Source organism: Phocoena sinus, chromosome 1 (assembly GCF_008692025.1).
Source record: "Phocoena sinus isolate mPhoSin1 chromosome 1, mPhoSin1.pri, whole genome shotgun sequence".
Lineage (NCBI taxonomy): Eukaryota > Metazoa > Chordata > Mammalia > Artiodactyla > Phocoenidae > Phocoena > Phocoena sinus.
Genome location: NC_045763.1, coordinates 82,330,241 through 82,347,464, shown reverse-complemented (window position 1 = coordinate 82,347,464; position 17,224 = coordinate 82,330,241). Strand labels below are relative to the sequence as shown.

Below are 17,224 nucleotides of genomic sequence, written 5' to 3'. Positions count from 1 at the left end.
TGTCCAAGTCTTTAATCCATTTTAATTTTTGTGTAAGATGTAGATAGTGGTCCAGTTTTCCCAAAACCATTTACTGAAGAGACAGTTCTTTCCCCATTTGTATATTCTTGGCTCCTTTGTTGTAAATTAACTGACCATATATATGCATGGGTTTATATCTAGGCTTTCTGTTGTTGCATTGATCTACATGTCTGCTTTTGTGCCAGTACCACACTGTTTTGATTACTATAGCTTTATAATGTAGTTTGATATCAGGGGTGTAATGTCTCTGGCTTTGTTCTTTTTCAAGATTGATTTTGCTATTCAGGGTCTTCTGTAGTTCCATAGAAATTTTAGGATTATTAGTTCTATGAAAAATGCCATTGGAATTTGATATGGAGTGCACTGAATCTGTAGATTGCTTTGGTAGTATGGAATTATTTCTAATAGCTTTATTAAGATGTAATTTATATACATTACATTCAACCTGTTTTAAGTGCACAAATACTTTTAAAGTTTATAAAATTGTGCAAAAACCACAATTGTAGAACAGTTTCATCACCCCAAAGAGATCCCTGTGGCCATTTGCAGATGATCTCCACTCCCATGTAACTACCAATTTAGAATCATCTGTTTTACATATTTTCCTTTTCTGTCATTTCATTATAAATGGAATCATACCTTATATGGCTTATGTGTCAGGCTTCTTTTACCTAGCATGATGTTTCTGAGGTTCATCCATGTAGTAGCATATATCAGTATATTCTATTTTACAAATTTTTTGTTTACCCATTTGCAGTTGATGGCCATTTGGATTGTTTCCACTTTTTCACTAGTATGATCATGTTATGAACATGCACCTCCAAGTCTTTGTGAACAGTTTTCATTTCTCTTAGGATGGAACATTGAATGGAATTGCGGGGTCATATGGTAAACTGCTTTTTTTTTTGCAGTACACAGGCCTCTCACTGTTGTGGCCTCTCCTGTTGCGGAGCACAAGCTCCAGACACGCAGGCTCAGTGGCCATGGCCCACGGGCCCAGCTGCTCCGCAGCATGTGGGATCCTCCCAGACCGGGGCACGAACCTGCGTCCCCTGCATCGGCAGGTGGACTCTCAACCACTGCACCACCAGGGGAGCCCTTAACTTTTTAAGAAACTGCCAGATCACTTTCCAAAGTGGCTGAATCATTTTACATTTCCACCACCATCTTTGTCTTTATTGTAGTCATCTAGTGGCTGTGAAGTGGTATCTAATTTTGGTTTTAACTTGCATTTCCCTAACGACTAGTGACGTTGAGCATCTTTTCATATGCTAAGCCATTTGGATATCTTCTTTCTGAAATATCTATTCACATTTCTGCCCACTTAAAAATTGAGTTGCCGTATTTTTAAGAATATGTAATCTGGATGTCATTTATAAAGTATGATTTGAAAATATTTTATCCCAGTCTGTGGTTTGTCAACTTGTTTTCTTAATGTTTTTCTTTTTCTATTATGTAAGTTTCAGATGTACATTGCTCAGGACCACTTTATAGCATAGCCATCTTCTTTAAAAGAATAAAGACTAGACTTCCAAAAGGTTTCATCTTAAATTGTATTTATTTTTATAAATTATTTATTTTTGGCTGTGTTGGGTCTTCATTGCTGCCTGCGGGCTTTCTCTAGTTGTGGTGAGCAGGGGCTACTCTTCTTTGTGGTGCATGGGCTTACTGCGGTGGCTTCTTTTGTTGTGGAGCACAGGCTCTAGGCACTCGGGCTTCAGCAGTTGTGGCATGTGGGCTCTAGCGCACAGGCTCAGTAGTTGTGGTGCACAGGCTTAGTTGCTCTGCAGGATCTTAGTTGCTTTGTGTGGGATCTTCCCGCACCAGGGCTTGAACCTGTGCCCCCTGCATTGGCAGGTGGATTCTTAACCACAGCACCACCAGGGAAGCCCTAAATTGTATTTATTGACCTAATTCTTCACTGTTCTTTAGAATCCAGAGTTCGACTATGAGGCTAAAATGGGACTTTTCTCAATTTTCTGGTCAACTGATATGATAGGTGTAATAATCCAGAAGAAATAGGTCATTATATTTTCTTGAAGTTTCAACTTAAGATTTCAGCTTTCATTTTCAAATAAGTAGAAATACTATATCTTGTATCTAGGATGCAAGGACTTGGTTATCCTTGTTGGAATAATGGTTCTCCTCTATCTGGTGAAGTCACTCTGTCCGGTGGTGACTGATAAGTAGCTCTAACTGTACAATTATTGTGGCTAGAATTCCAGAAATGGTCAATGTAAGTTCATCTATTTGGTCTTCACGGATTACCTGTGAAACAAAAAAGGACACCTGAATAAGACACCTAAAATATTTTTACCAGTTTTGGGGAATACTGTGTTGTCTCCCCAATATACATTCCATTTTCCCCTATTATGTAGCAACAGTGGGTTGGGTAGAATAAACCCAGCTTCATATTCAGCTTGAGGGGTAGGCCCTGATAGGTCTAGGTCAATTAGAAAATCCTCTTCTCTCTCCTCCATTCCTTGCTAGAATGACATGGATTAGTTCAGAAGTGCCCTCAATTAGTGTGAAAAGTTTAAGACTCTCAGTAGGACAGTGAGGTATGCTGTAAAGCTGGGAACTACTGAATGATTCTGCCATCTGTAGTAGACAGCTTCTAAAATGACACCCAATGAACTCTGCCTTCTGGTATTCATCCCCTTATATAATCCACTCACCTTCAATGTGGGCTGAGTCCAGTAATTAGTTTCTAACTAGTCATGGAATACAGAAAAAGTGATGGATGTTACTTCTGAGATTAGTTACAAAAAGACTGTGGCTTTCATCTTGGGTTTCATCTCACTTGCTCACTCTGAGGGAAGCAACATGCCAAGCAGCGAGGCACACTCTGGAGTGGCCCATGTGGCAAAGAACTGAGACAGGTCTCTAGGCAACAGAGAATGAGGAACTGAGGCCCCGAATTCAACAGCCTGTGAGGAACTAAATCCTGCCAATAACCACATGAGTGAGCTTGGAAGGGAATCTTCCTCCAGCTGAGCCTTCAGATGACATTGCAGCCCTGTCAGAGAGCTTAACTGCAACCTCATGAGAGACTCTGAGGCAGAGGCCCTAAGCCAAATTGTGCCCAGATTCCCGACTCACAGAAACTGAGATTTAAAAAAAAAGTTTGTATTAAGCCACTAAATTTTACAGCAATTTTTAAGCTGCAAAAGATAATTAGGGGCTTCCCTGGTGGCGCAGTGCTTAAGAATCCGCCTGCCAATGCAGGGGACACGGGTTCGAGCCCTGGTCTGGGAAGATCCCACATGCCGCGGAGCAACTAAGCCCGTGTGCCACGTCTACTGAGCCTGTGCTCTAGAGCCCGCGTGCCCCAACTACTGAAGCCCACGCACCTAGAGCCTGTGCTCCGCAGCAAGAGAAGCCACCGCAATGATAAGCCCGCACACTACAACAAAGAGTAGCCCCCGCTCATCGCAACTGAAGAAAGACCACGCGCAGCAATTAGGACCCAACACAACCAAAAATAAATAAATAAAATTAATAAAAAAAAAAAAAAAAAGATAATTAATATACTGGCATAAGAAAAGCTAGTTTGAGCTGGGGTTTTTTTTTTTTTCTTCCCTGTTATTTGTAACTGAAAGCATATTAATATATCCTAGCTATTAGTAATCTAATCTTGAAAAGGGTAGGCCATATTATACACAAATAACTTTGTGAACTTATGGTTTACAAATATCATACAAACAACAACCAAAAAAACCCATCTACCTATTCACAACCATCTCCATTTCTCATATGGAAAATTATGTAATAAGGCCTCATTCATTCAGTGTCCCTTTTAATACTGACAAAGTCCGGGCAAAGATTTACCTTTGATTACTTACACAAATGAACAATGTAAAAAAAACAATGATCACAGGGCAACTGTTAAGTCCACTTAAAACATCTATTGTTTAGGGAATTCTCTGGGAGTCCAGTGGTTAGGACTCGGTGCTTTCACTGCTGCAGCGTGGGTTTGATCCTTAAAAGTACTTTAAAGAAATGAAATTGAGTTATTTGTAGTGAGGTGGATGGACCTAGAGACTGTCATACAGAGTAAAGTAAGTCAAAAAGAGAAAAATACCATATGCTAACACATATATATGGAATATAAAAAAAAAAAGTTCTGAAGAAACTAGGGGCAGGACAGGAATAAAGATGCAGACGTAGAGAATGGACTTGAGGACACGGGGAGGGGGAAGGGTAAGCTGGGACAAAGTGAGAGAGTGGCATGGACATATATACACTACCAAATGTGAAATAGATAGCTAGTGGGAAGTAGCCGCATGGCACAGGGAGATCAGCTGGGTGCTTTGTGACCACCTAGAGGGGTGGGATAGGGAGGGTGGGAGGGAGACGCAAGAGGGAGGAGATATGGAGATATATGTATATGTATAGCGCAGAAACTAACACACCATTGTAAAGCATTTATACTCCAATAAATATGTTAAAAAAATGATGAACTGCATAAAAAAAGACTAATTTGAACTTTCAGCTTTAAAACAAAAAGTACTTTAACACCATTTGTTTATATACAAGCATTAACTATGCTAATTAAAAATGGTTCTTAATTGATACCTATTCATTAAAGCAGGTCTGGAAGGACCTCTGGTTAGGCAGGCACTCTTTGTTCTCAGTCTATCTGGAAAAGCAACCGTTCAACCAATGGAGATAGGGTGTCGTGAACCCTGAGGGGTATGATTAATTCAGTCTTCTGTACCTGAAGGTCAATAAAACAAAAAAACTCCAAACTTACTGTATTCTTAGAAGGGCCTTTGAACTGGTGCTTCCACAGGCCAACCTGAGCACACTGCCTAAGTAAAAGCCTTTATTTTACAGGGTCCTCAGGGGAGCAGGGTTGCATGAAAAGGTCACTAGGTATAAGTCTGGAGGCAGTTACAGTGCTAATTCCTTATTTTCTATTCTCTAGCAGGTTCAATAAAGTGATGATGGCATTCTTTCTTGCCTGCCAAATATGGCTCTCAAATATCCTTGTCATATATTTACAGATTTACTTGAAGAGCTGTTTTTTTAAAACAAATATTCAAATAATAAAATGTAAAATGATATAGATCAGTAGTGTACTTCTGGGAAGGAGACAGGACTGGAGGCAGAAGTGAGGGGGGAATTTTGCTTTTTTTTTTTTTTTTTGCTGTACGCAGGCCTCTCTCACTGTTGTGGCCTCTCCCGCTGCAGAGCACAGGCTCCAGAAGCACAAGCTCATCAGTCACGGCTCACGGGCCCAGCCGCTCCGCGGCATGTGGGACCCTCCTGGACCGGGGCACAAACCCGTGTCCCCTGCATTGGCAGGCGGACTCCCAACCACTGCACCACCAAGGAAGCCTGGAAATTTTGCTTTTTAAAATTATACATGCAATTCTGTCCTGTTTAATTTTTACAACAAGCTTGTATTGCTTTTATAATTTAAAAAATAATTGAAAGTTAAAAAAGAGGAAATCCTCCTTAAGAGGATCGCATTTGTAGTTCAGAATGAATTTTGTTAATCATAACATTAAATCAATACCTATCTGAGCACTTCAGAGTATGTGAAGTAAGAAGTAAAGGGAGGAAGAGATGGAAAGTTGTGATTAAGGCAGAATCAGGGAGGGGACATTCTGATGGGCAGTTTTTTTTTTTTTTGAGGGGGGGGTAGTTCTTAAAAAGAAGCAAAAACTTGGGATAGTAGAAGAGGGCTTATGTATCTGGGAGTAAGGTCAGGATTCAAGAAAGCCAGACTTGAAAATTCACCTGTTTATCTGCACATGAGATGACTAAGGTATTGGCTGGGCTGAGGAGGGAAGTAGGATGAGGATATTCTCAAAGATCACTGCAGCAGTTTGGTTGAAGTAAACTGCTACTTGCTGGGAAGAAACATCAGATGGGACATGCAGGATGGGATGGTCTAGATTTGAGTATGAAGCTGATAGCAGCGAGTTTCCTGGATTGCAAGAAACAGAACTAACTGTGGTAGCCTATAAAGGAAAAAAAAACAAAGATGGGGCATGAAGTAGTAAGAGTGGACAGGAAATGACTGGAGCAGCTGAGAACTAAGGGATATTGTGTTCTACCATAGCAAGCTGAAGTCATCTGGAGGTCTCTACTTGATTTTTAAAATGTCCAATTTGAAAACAGAATCCAAACAGGCAACAAATGAAAAAAAACAAAAACCAACAACAACAAACTAAAGTAAAACACAATGAAACTCACCACTGTGGTTAACAGCTGGTTCTAAATATGATGGTTAAACTTTCAAGGTCTTCATTCTTTAAGTGTAATTCTTCAAGCAGGGTGGTCAAAAACTGTGTAAACATTACATTTTCCTGAGAATGCTTCTGAATGCCAAGAATTGAGGTCAGTCTGAAACACCAAAAATATTAAATATATCCATGAAATTGGAAGGACTAAGGGGCTCCAGTCTCTAACATGTCAGAGGGGATTTTTGTGAGGATAATGAAGTCTATCTGATTTAACAAAATTCCCAGAGAGAGAAGGCTTTACTAAAGCTGAAGAGAAATCTCAGGAAAAGACTGAAAAATCAAACGTATTGTTACATAAGGAAAGAAGCCTAAAAGCCTTAATCCAAAACATGTTCTTCATTATGCCAGCAAAAACGACCAAAATTCTGCCCAGAAAAGAAAATTAATGAAGTCTTTCCACATGGTGAAAGGAGGTTGTGTAGAGAAGCTTAGAGGTGAGAACTGCTTTTTAAAAAAAATTTCTATCAACTGTTTAGATTATATCACCTGAAAAAAAAAGACAATGAACAAGATTACCTTTTGGATGAAACCTTAACATTTTTATTTTTGTAACACTAAACACATGAATTACATCTTAAAAGGCACTTAATACAAACTTCACAAGGAACACAATGCTTTCTTCTCTAACCATTTCCAGTAAATATCCCTTAAAGACTGATTACATATAATAGATTTTTTTTTTACATTTATTTATTTACTTTTGGCTGTGTTTGATCTTCGTTGCCACGTGCTGGCTTTCTCTAGTTGTGGCAAGTGGGGCTACTCTGCTGCGGTGTGCGGGCTTCTCATTGCGGTGGCTTCTCTTGTTGTGGAGCACGGGCTCTAGGTGCATGGGCTTCAGTAGTTGTGGCCCATGGGCTCAGCAGTTGTGGCCCATGGGCTCTAGAGCACAGGCTCAGTAGTTGTGGCACACAGGCTTAGCTGCTCTGCAGCATGTGGGATCTTCCCGGACTGGGGCACGAACCCGTGCCCCCGGCATCGGCAGGCGGACTCTCAACCACTGCGCCACCAAGAAAGCCCATAATAGATTCTTAAAAGTAATTTTCACTGAATGTGATTAGTAAACATGATTTTTAAAAAGTGAACAATATCTAATCACAAACCGTGCAGACCATTCCTTTTCATAAGTTTTTGTATCTTATGAGCATGCTTCACAGAGCCTTTGCAAGAACATTCTGGAAAGGTTTTTGGAAGAAAATTCTTTTTCCCCCGAATAGTCTATACTTCCCACACAAACCTCTTACATATGCTTATTTAACCTTGGTCATTGCCAGTGGGCACATCAAATATAAATAAAATAACCCTGATTTAAATCAATAATGCTCAAGAAATCAGAGCAGAACAATTCCACAGTAGTGAGTGTGGAATGAGAAATGTTATTTTCTGAGACAGATTTCTTCCTTGCTTATTAGCCATCTCATACAGAAAACAGAAATAAAAGGAAAATTTTGTTAGAATTGTCCAAAGATGCCCTAGACTCTGAGGAGGTGGTGGATTCTCTATATTCCTGAAGGTATTTTAGCAAGAATTGGAGACTAGGTAACTCTAATAGTCCAGTGAAATCTAGAGTTCTACCCAAGAAAACCACTTATTCCTTCCCCACCTCTCCTCTATTTCTTTACAGCTAGCGGATGGAGTACCACGTTCTCATATGAGCTTTGTCTGCAAGTATTCTCCAAAGGTATTTTATGCTTGAAAATAGGACTAAGTCTTATTTAGGATTAATCCTTATTTAGGATTAAGTCTTCTAATGCCAAGCTCAAGCTGGGTACTTGGGTGAACTTATAGGCAGTTGTGGCCAGCTTTTCCTGAGGCATTTTCCTGTGGAGAAAGTGGAACCCAGAAGTCAACTCTGTTGGCTTTTCTCATACTTAGGTGATGTCAACATTAAAACATCAAGTTGCTGCTTCCCCACAGTAAGACCAAAGATGCTGGGGATGGGATAGCACTGGCTAAAAACAAGAAGTCAGAGCAGTCAGATCAGATGTCAGCTCCACAGAAATCTAGTTTTTGTGTGTTTTTTATTTTTTTATACATCAGGTTCTTATTAGTCATCCATTTTATACACATCAGTGTATACATGTCAATCCCAATCGCCCAATTCAGCACACACCCCCCACCCCCCGCCACTTTCCCCCTTAGTGTTCATACGTTCTCTACTTCTGTGTGTCAACTTCTGCCCTGCAAACCAGTTCATCTGTACCATTTTTCTAGGTTCCAGCTACATGCATTAATGTACAATACCGTTCTCTTTCTGACTTACTTCAGAAAGAGAAAAACAACTGTCAGATTCTGTAAGATAGTCTCTAGATCCATCCACGTCTCAACAAATGACTCAATTTTGTTCCTTTTTATGGCTGAGTAATATTCCACTGTATATATGTACCACATCTTCTTTATCCATTCATGTGTTGATGGGCATGTAGGTTGCTTCCATGACCTGGCCACTCTGTAAAAAGTGCTGCAATGAACACTGGGGTGCATGTGTCGTTTTTTTTTTTTTTTTTCGGTATGTGGGCCTCTCACTGTTGTGGCCTCTCCCGTTGCAGAGCACAGGCTCCGGACGTGCAGGCTCAGCGGCCATGGCTCATGGGCCCAGCCGCTCCGTGCCATGTGGGATCCTCCCGGACCGGGGCACGAACCCGTGTCCCCTGCATCAGCAGGCGGACTCTCAACCACTGCGCCACCAGGGAAGCCCCGCATGTGCCTTTTTGAATTATGGTTTTCTCTGGGTATATGCCCAGTAATGGGATTGCTGGATCATATGGTAATTCTATTTTTAGTTTTTTAAAGAACCTCCATACTGTTTTCCATAGTGGCTGTATCAATTTACATTCCCACCAACAGTGCAAGAGGGCTCCCTTTTCTCCACACCCTCTCCAGCATTTGTTGTTTGCAGCTTTTTCTGATGATGCCCATTCTAACTGGTGTGAGATGATACCTCATTGTAGTTTTGTTTTGCATTTCTTTAATAATTAGTGATGTTGAGTAGGTTTTCATGTGCTTCTTGGCTATCTGTATGTCTTCTTTGGAGAAATGTCTATTTAGGTCTTCTGCCCATTTTTGGATTGGGTTGTTTGTATTTTTAATATTGAGCTGCATGAGCTGTTTATATATTTTGGAGATTAATCCTTTGTTGATTCGTTTGCAAATATTTTCTCCCATTCTGAGGGTTGTCTTTTCGTCTTGTTTATGGTTTCCTTTGCTGTGCAAAAGCTTTGAAGTTTCATTAGGTCCCATTTGTTTATTTTTGTTTTTATTTCCATTACTCTAGGAGGTGGATCAAAAAAGATCTTGCTGTGATTTATGTCAAAGAGTGTTCTTCCTATGTTTTCCTCTAAGAGTTTTATAGTGTCTGGTCTTACATTTAGGTCTCTAATCCATTTTGAGTTGATTTTTGTGTATGGTGTTAGGGAGTGTTCTAATTTCATTCTTTTACATGTAGCCGTCCAGTTTTCCCAGCACCACTTATTGAAGAGACTGTCTTTTCTCCATTGTATATCCTTGCCTCCTTTGTCATAGATTAGTTGACCACAGGTGCATGGGTTTATCTCTGGGCTTTCTATCTTGTTCCATTGATCTATGTTTCTGTTTTTGTGCCAGTACCATATTGTCTTGACTACTGTAGCTTTATAGTATAGTCTGAAGTCAGGGAGTCTGATTCCTCCAGCTCCGTTTTTTTCCCTCAAGAGTGCTCTGGCTATTTAGGGTCTTTTGTGTCTCCATACAAATTTTAAGATTTTTTTGTTCTAGTTCCATAAAAAACGCCATTGGTAATTTGATAGGGATTGCATTGAACATGTAGATTGCTTTGGGTAGTATAGTCATTTTCACAATATTGATTCTTCCAATCCAAGAACATGGTATATCTCTCCATCTGTTGGTATCAAATTTAATTTCTTTCATCAGTGTTTTATAGTTTTCTGCATACAGGTCTTTTGTCTCCCTAGGTAAGTTTATTCCTAGGTATTTTATTCTTTTTGTGGCAGTGGTAAATGGGAGTGTTTCCTTAATTTCTCTTTCAGATTTTTTATCATTAGTGTATAGGAATGCAAGAGATTTCTGTGCATTAATTTTGTATCCTGCAACTTTACCAAATTTGTTGATTAGCTCTAGTAGTTTTCTGGTGGCATCTTTAGGATTCTCTATGTATAGTATCATGTCATCTGCAAACAGTGACAGTTTTACTTCTTCTTTTCCAATTTGTATTTATTTCTTTTTCTTCAGATCAGCTGTCAGCTCCATAGAAAACTAGTTTTTGTGTTTTTTAAAAATGGTAATTATATGACATATCCAAAACAATTTCTCCGATTATCAAGGAGACTACTGTTTGGCTCATATATGAAAACAAAGTTTTCTCAATTACTTCTCAAAGTGCCATTAATATGTTTAAAACTTAACCCTCAAATTAGAAATAAATGGTGACTACTAGATTTCTCAACCTGTGTGCCTAATGAAAGCAGAAAATTAAAAGCATTATAGATAAAAAGTTTGTAAGAGAATTGTTCTATGAATTACCCTAGGTAGAAAATATTTTGGGGGACTTCCCTGGGGGCGCAGTGTTTAAGAATCCAACTGCCAATGGAGGGGGCATGGGTTTGAGCCCTGGTCCGGTAAGATCCCACATGCGGCGGAGCAACTAAGCCCGTGCACCACAACTACTGAGCCTGTGCCCTAGAGCCCGTGAACCATGACTACTGAGCCTGCCTGCGTGCTGCAACTACTGAAGCCTGAGTACCTGGAGACTGTGCTCCAAAACAAGAGAAGCCACTGCAATGAGAAGCATGTGCACCGCAACAAAGAGTAGCCCCCACTCCCCGCAACTAGAGAAAAGCCCACGTGAAACAACAAAGACCCAACACAGCCAAAACTAAATAAATAAATTCATTAAAAAAAAAAGAAAAATGGTTTGGGAATAGTGATACTTCTCTAGCAAACTTATAAAGCTAACATTATTCTATAATAACTTTATTGTAAGATATGTTCAAATTTACCCAAAAGTTTTGTTCATAAAGAAAAATTAGGGTTAACGAGAAACTTTAGCTAGGAGTGAAAAGAAAAAGGAAAGCAACAATGCAATCTCGCTCGTGAGCCCATGACAAATACTGTGAATCAATCATTCATTTCTTAATGAGCTTGGACCTGTTTTGAGACTACTCAAAATAGGGCTCTGAGCACCACCTGTTATGATTTCTGGCAAGTTGAATATCAAAGCCTTAGGATCTATCTATAAAATAGGGCTAATAATACTTAAGTTCCTTAGAAGTTATTATTACAAAAGTCAAGTAGGATACTGTAAACAGGTTTTTAAAAGATCAATTATAATAATGATTTTAATACTAGTTACCATGTGCTACCTTGGAGTTTCACTATGTACTTGTTCTAAGCATGAATTATCTCCTTTAACTGCACAATGATGCTGGGGGATATAGTACTGTTCCCATTTTATGAGGAAAGAAAGGCACAAAAAATGCAAGTGCCTTCCCCAAGGTCACAAAGATAGTAAGTGGCAGGTCAGGCCTTTGAACCCAGGCAGCTTATCTCAAAAAGCCCATGCTCTTGGCTAATACGCAAGCTTTCATACTTTGTAGGCTATAGGTTTCATTCTTTGTAGAACACTACATAAATTTAATCTTTAATCTATAGAACACTATATAAATTTAATCTTTACTTGCCTGATTGATGTATACTGTGCCCTCAATGAACATGCAGAAGAAACAGAATTTTTTTTTTTTTTTTTGCGGTACGCAAGCCTCTCACCGTTGTGGCCTCTCCCACTGCGGAGCACAGGCTCCAGACGCGCAGGCTCCGCGGCCGCTGCCACGGCTCACGGGCCCAGCGCTCCGCGGCTCACGGGGCCCAGCGCTCCGCGGCATGTGGGATCTTCCTGGACCGGAGCACGAACCCGCGTCCCCTGCATCGGCAGGCGGACTCTCAACTACTGCACCCCCAGGGAAGCCCGAAACAGAATGTTTTAAATTTGCTTTTAAGAACTACAGGACTACAAATATAAAAATAGCTAGTAGCTGGCAGGCAGAAGGAAATGCTAACAGAGAAATCACGCAAGGTCTGGTGTCTGTTAGGAGACAGGAATAGCAGTTTGGGACCTGGGGATTTCTGCAGCAAGTCATCAAGCAGATAGATAGCAATCCTTAGGCATCTGGAGCCAGGATTTCCTGACTGCTCTTAACACTTGAGCCCTAAGAGTTGTTGCATAATTATACTCCTGCAAAGTTAGCCAATGAGATTTCCTTTAACCTTACTTATTCCCTCGTGTTTCTCCTTCAATCTTTAACTGAAAAGACTTCTTCCCCACCCCCCAGTCCCTAACACAGAATGTAATGATCATAAGAAATATGTTAGCTTTCTAAAAATTTTAAGTTGACTTAAATCCTTTTTGGAATAAGCTGAGGTATAAATAAATAAATACTCTAATAGTTCCTGTGCACCTCTAAACATTAGTAATCCAGTGGATTACTTTTGGGGAGTCATGTAAAAATTGTGTTTTTCCTTTTAACATATCCTCCCTAGAAACTAGGCTAATACAAAATAAAAAGGATGGTTTTGACAAGTTATAAAGTCATAATATGTCAAGAAAGATGCTAAACCCTAAAAATATAATAATTTTATGAATGATTCTTTCAAAAGAATTATGATTTGCTTTTATCTCCAAAGTAATTTACATTTAAAGTTGAATAAGGGCTATATATAATCTTTGTTTTCCAGATTCCTTGACTCATCTACTTTAACATGTTTTATTACTTAATAGCAACTGCCTACCTGCCCACTCTACCAGACTGACTGCTTACTGGACATCTGCTGAATTTCCATGTCATCTCTGTAGCAAGAGGCTTCTGTGCCTATTTGCACAGATGAATCTGAGGCAAGATTGTAACTTTTTATCAGACTGTTATGGTTTTTGTCAATGGTAAGAGTTGGCTGTTGCCACTGCCAAAGATGCTACTAATAAACTGCAAGGATTCTTTTTAGGGTACATGCCACCCTAATGATAGGTATCATCGGCTGAATGGGGTGTGAGGACCTATCTGGGGTGTGAGGAGCACTACACTGAGCTTGGAGACAGGGTTCTGTGCAGAATGTGCTTTTGTTAGCAGTGACCATGGAAGAGGGCTTTGGAAAGCACAAAGCGCTAAGCAACATAGTCTACGTGTGCTTAGAACCAGGCCCAAGGACAAATGAACAAAGACTTATTACTGGAACTATTCTTTACATGGTCAATTATGGTCTCTTAATTGCCACTCTGAAAGCCTCGTCTTAGGTCTTAGTTCTTTTTCCGGCTGACTGCAGTACTTGATGTCCTCAATCACTTCCTCCTTTCCTAGAATTCTCCTTTGGCTTTTCAGGAACTGTCACAGTTCTCCTCCTCCTCCTACTGAATCTTTATGATCTCTCTTGTTGGCATTTCTTTTTTTTATCAGCCCATTAATAATGATAGGTCTTACCTATGGTTTCATATTGACCCTCTTCTGTACTACATCCCATCTCATGGCTCTGATTATCAATGATTCAAATCTTTAACTTCTCTCTTGGGATTTTTCTCCACTTGGACGTCCAAAAGGTACCTCAAATACATTATGTGCAACCCTGAAATTCTGAGCTCTCATTTTCATCAAAACCTTCTAGTATTAGAAACCTCAGTCATCTTTAAATCTTAACCCTTAATGTTCTTTGTTCAGTCAGTTACCAAGTCCTGCTGATTCTCCTCTGAGGTGCTTCTTGAATCCATTTCATCTCCCCCACTCTCACTGTCCCTGTCCTAATTCAGATGCATCATCTCCTGCTTGGACTACAGCTATAGCCTAAGTGGTCTCCCACTCCAGTCCAGTCTCCACATTGCCACCACAATCTTCTCTCACAGATCTGATTAAGTCACTCTTTTGCTTTAATAACTACTTATAGGAGGAATCAAATTTCTTTGGGCCTTTTATTTTCCTTGTTTCTATCACATGAATATTTTCATAAATATTTCAAATAATATGAAAGTATATACTGTTGGCTGTATATATTTTTCGCACCAAGCAGAAAGGTGGAAGACTGGGATCACATTTTACTCTTCCATCTTGTATTCCTCACAGGCTTGTTCTCTTAATACCTAATTTGGTGAATGATTATAGAACTGAAACTGCTGCTACCCCATACTAACACTTCTCAGTGTACTGCAACAGGTCCTGGACAAACTATGGTCTGTGGGCCAAATCTGGCTTGCTGCTTTTGTAAATAATTTACTTTTGTAAATAAACTGAAAAACAGCCATGCCCATTTATTTATGTATTCTACAGCTGCTTTTGTGCTACAACAGCAGAGTCGAGTAGTTGGGACTGTAGGGCCAGCAAAGCTGAAAATATTTATAATTTGGCCCTTTACAGAATGTTTGCCAACTCTTATACTAGAAGATTATTATGTACCAACTTTAATTTAAAGTGAATAACTCAGTCACTAATATAATGTTTTATATACTATAAGTCTGATGATGGGAGTTATTAAAACAGGAGATGAGAAATCCAAAGGAACCACTTGGCTCTAGGATACTCAAAGTCTGGTCTGTGAAAGATCTCCTGTACACTGAATCACTTCAGTATGGAAGAGGCTTAACAAAACCAACAATATCTCATAAAATCTACCAGGTGGAGAGAGAACTTTCCCTGGCTCACTCCACTCCAGCCAAACTGACCAACCTTGCCTCAATTATGCCAGGGTTTAGTTTGTCCTCACTTAAGGGCTGGCTGTTTTCTTTCCTGGGGGTGCTCTTCCCCCAGATCTCTACATGGTGGACTCCTTCATGTAATTCAGTTTTGTTTAAATGTCACCTCTCCCACCTGAAATCTATCCTCATTTTCGTCCTCTCTACCTACCTACTTTGTTTTATTTGTCTCATTGTCCTTACTATTGTTTAGTTCTATTATTTGTTTGCTTGTTTACTGCCTATTTCTCATCCAAAAGAAGGTGAATGTCACGAGCACAATGACTCGTGTATTCACTGCATTCACTGTATCCCTCATGCCTGGCACATTGTAAATGATCACTAATTATTTGTTGAATGAAGAAATAGCTTAAGAGGTCACTAATTTATTGTGCTTACTGAAATACTTTTTCTTCTTCATAAAATATTCCTCCTTTCATATTTAGAGGAAGGAAGGGAGGAAACATTTTCTTGACGACTTCTGCTCGCACATAGTGGCATCCTCCTGCTAGAATATTTCAGAATATCCATCAGTGAGGTGAGATGAGCTTTAAATTCATCAGGTAGGCCAAGCGTTAAATCAAGACCTATCACTTGTTCCTGCATTTCCCCTCCTCCCTTCCATGTGTCCTGAAACTCAGTGTTGGCCAAGAGTGTCACTAAGTGTTGGCTTAGTGTCACTGAGCAGGCTTGGCTTGTCGCTTAATTCACTCCAGTCCTGTAGAGGAAACTGTGGAGCAAGGGGCTGGCCTTTGAGTGGTTGCTTGGTGCCTTCCTCTGGAGCAAAAGTACTTTAGCCTCACAGGTTAAATGTGAAAGGAAAGGAAATTCCTTTCACTCTAAAGGAGATGACACTTGGCCAAAAGGAAGAGCACTTTCGGATTTCTACAATCCAGCTAATACAGGTCTTTATTTCTGTGTATTTCTGGCTGTTACTACTGTTTTTGAATGGGGTGTGTTCTTATCCTTTCTAGATCAATGAAAGTAACAATGTAGCCACAAAATGAGGACTCAGTTGTTTTTGGAATCTATACTCCCTTTTAGTCTCCTCCCATTTAAGAAAAGAGACTCAAGATCCTTTCTTGATGTAGTGATTGGGATCCTTTACACAAGACAGTTAATAAACTACCTCCATGATCATGAAGGAGGGAGATTCTATACTTCTATGTGTAGCATGCTGCAACGGTTAATGCATTTTAAATCCTGGACATTGTTCCTCATATATAATCTAAATGGCCCTTGCAGAATTTTGGGGGGGCCCCCTCTTAAAAGTTATTCCTTCATATTCTTGAAAATGGTTCTCAATTCCAAGTCCTTTTAATCTTTCCTAATAGATGCCATCTAACTGTTCCTTATTCAGATTGGTGTTATTCCCTATGTCCCCCACTTCTAGCTTCTCATTTTCCTAAAATGCAATGTCCCAGAATATATTTTTCAAATTCATTACTTCAAAACATAGAACAATATACCTTCAGAGAAAGATATCATGATGTAAAATCTTTCACATCTAAGTTATCTTTGAAGTACAATCTCAGAATCTTATTAACCTTCTCCCCTTTTTTGTTAGAGTCCCTAGGCTCCTCCTTTTCTTTTAATCCTGTGTATGCTAATCATTTACCTGTTTAACCTTTTAATTAAAGAACAACTTCCACCCTATTATATATGGAAAGGGACTCAAACCTCTGTTCCAGTCCTACAACTTCTAATAGTGAATATCAAAGAAAACTACAATAAACTGGGCCCAAATAACTACTCTGCTTAAATAATTTAGTAATATACCACAGTTGGTATTTAACAATGTGCTTTATATAGGAAATAACTTTAAAATAATCAACAGAAACTGTGATTAGCAGTAAGAACAAAATATTTTTATGTTTCAATTTATTTCCTTCGTGTACTTTTAAATATGAATAAAAACCTCTAAAGGTGACACTAAAAGGATGGTTTACCACAAAAAGTCTGTATGCTGGAGAATATGATTTGACAAAAACGACATAACTTGCAAATGTATAAATCACAAACAAGAGAGGAAACTTCTCATGAAAACTCCACTGATTCAAATCTCTATTCTGAAAAGAAAGGCAGCCTTCTATAACCAGTTCTTTACCATATGGTAAATGGCATGATGACAAAAGCAAAAAAAGCCAAGTGTCAAACTGCATCTTATTGATAAGACCTTTATTTAGCTGACTGCTGCACATATGCTACACATCAAAAGGAGAGATTGGAAGTCAGGTTAGGACAG

The 17,224-nt window shown here is 39.4% G+C and overlaps 1 protein-coding gene across 4 annotated transcripts in view; it reads right to left on the bottom strand.

Annotated features, from left to right (window-relative positions):
* Positions 1-1,159: 1,159 nt before the first annotated feature.
* The window catches only part of RPAP2 (RNA polymerase II associated protein 2), an 84,924-nt gene continuing 68,859 nt past the window's right edge, over positions 1,160-17,224 (bottom strand). For 2 of the 4 annotated variants that reach the window (XM_032622292.1, XM_032622284.1), the window contains 2 exons: positions 6,229-6,378; positions 1,160-2,289 (listed from right to left, as the gene is read on the bottom strand). In XM_032622292.1, coding sequence (XP_032478183.1) covers positions 6,237-6,378 — 142 coding nt within the window. In that variant the 3' untranslated portion in view covers positions 1,160-2,289; positions 6,229-6,236. The remainder of the gene's footprint in view (positions 2,290-6,228; positions 6,379-17,224) is intronic. The other 2 variants (XM_032622301.1, XM_032622311.1) reach the window with 2 other exon arrangements.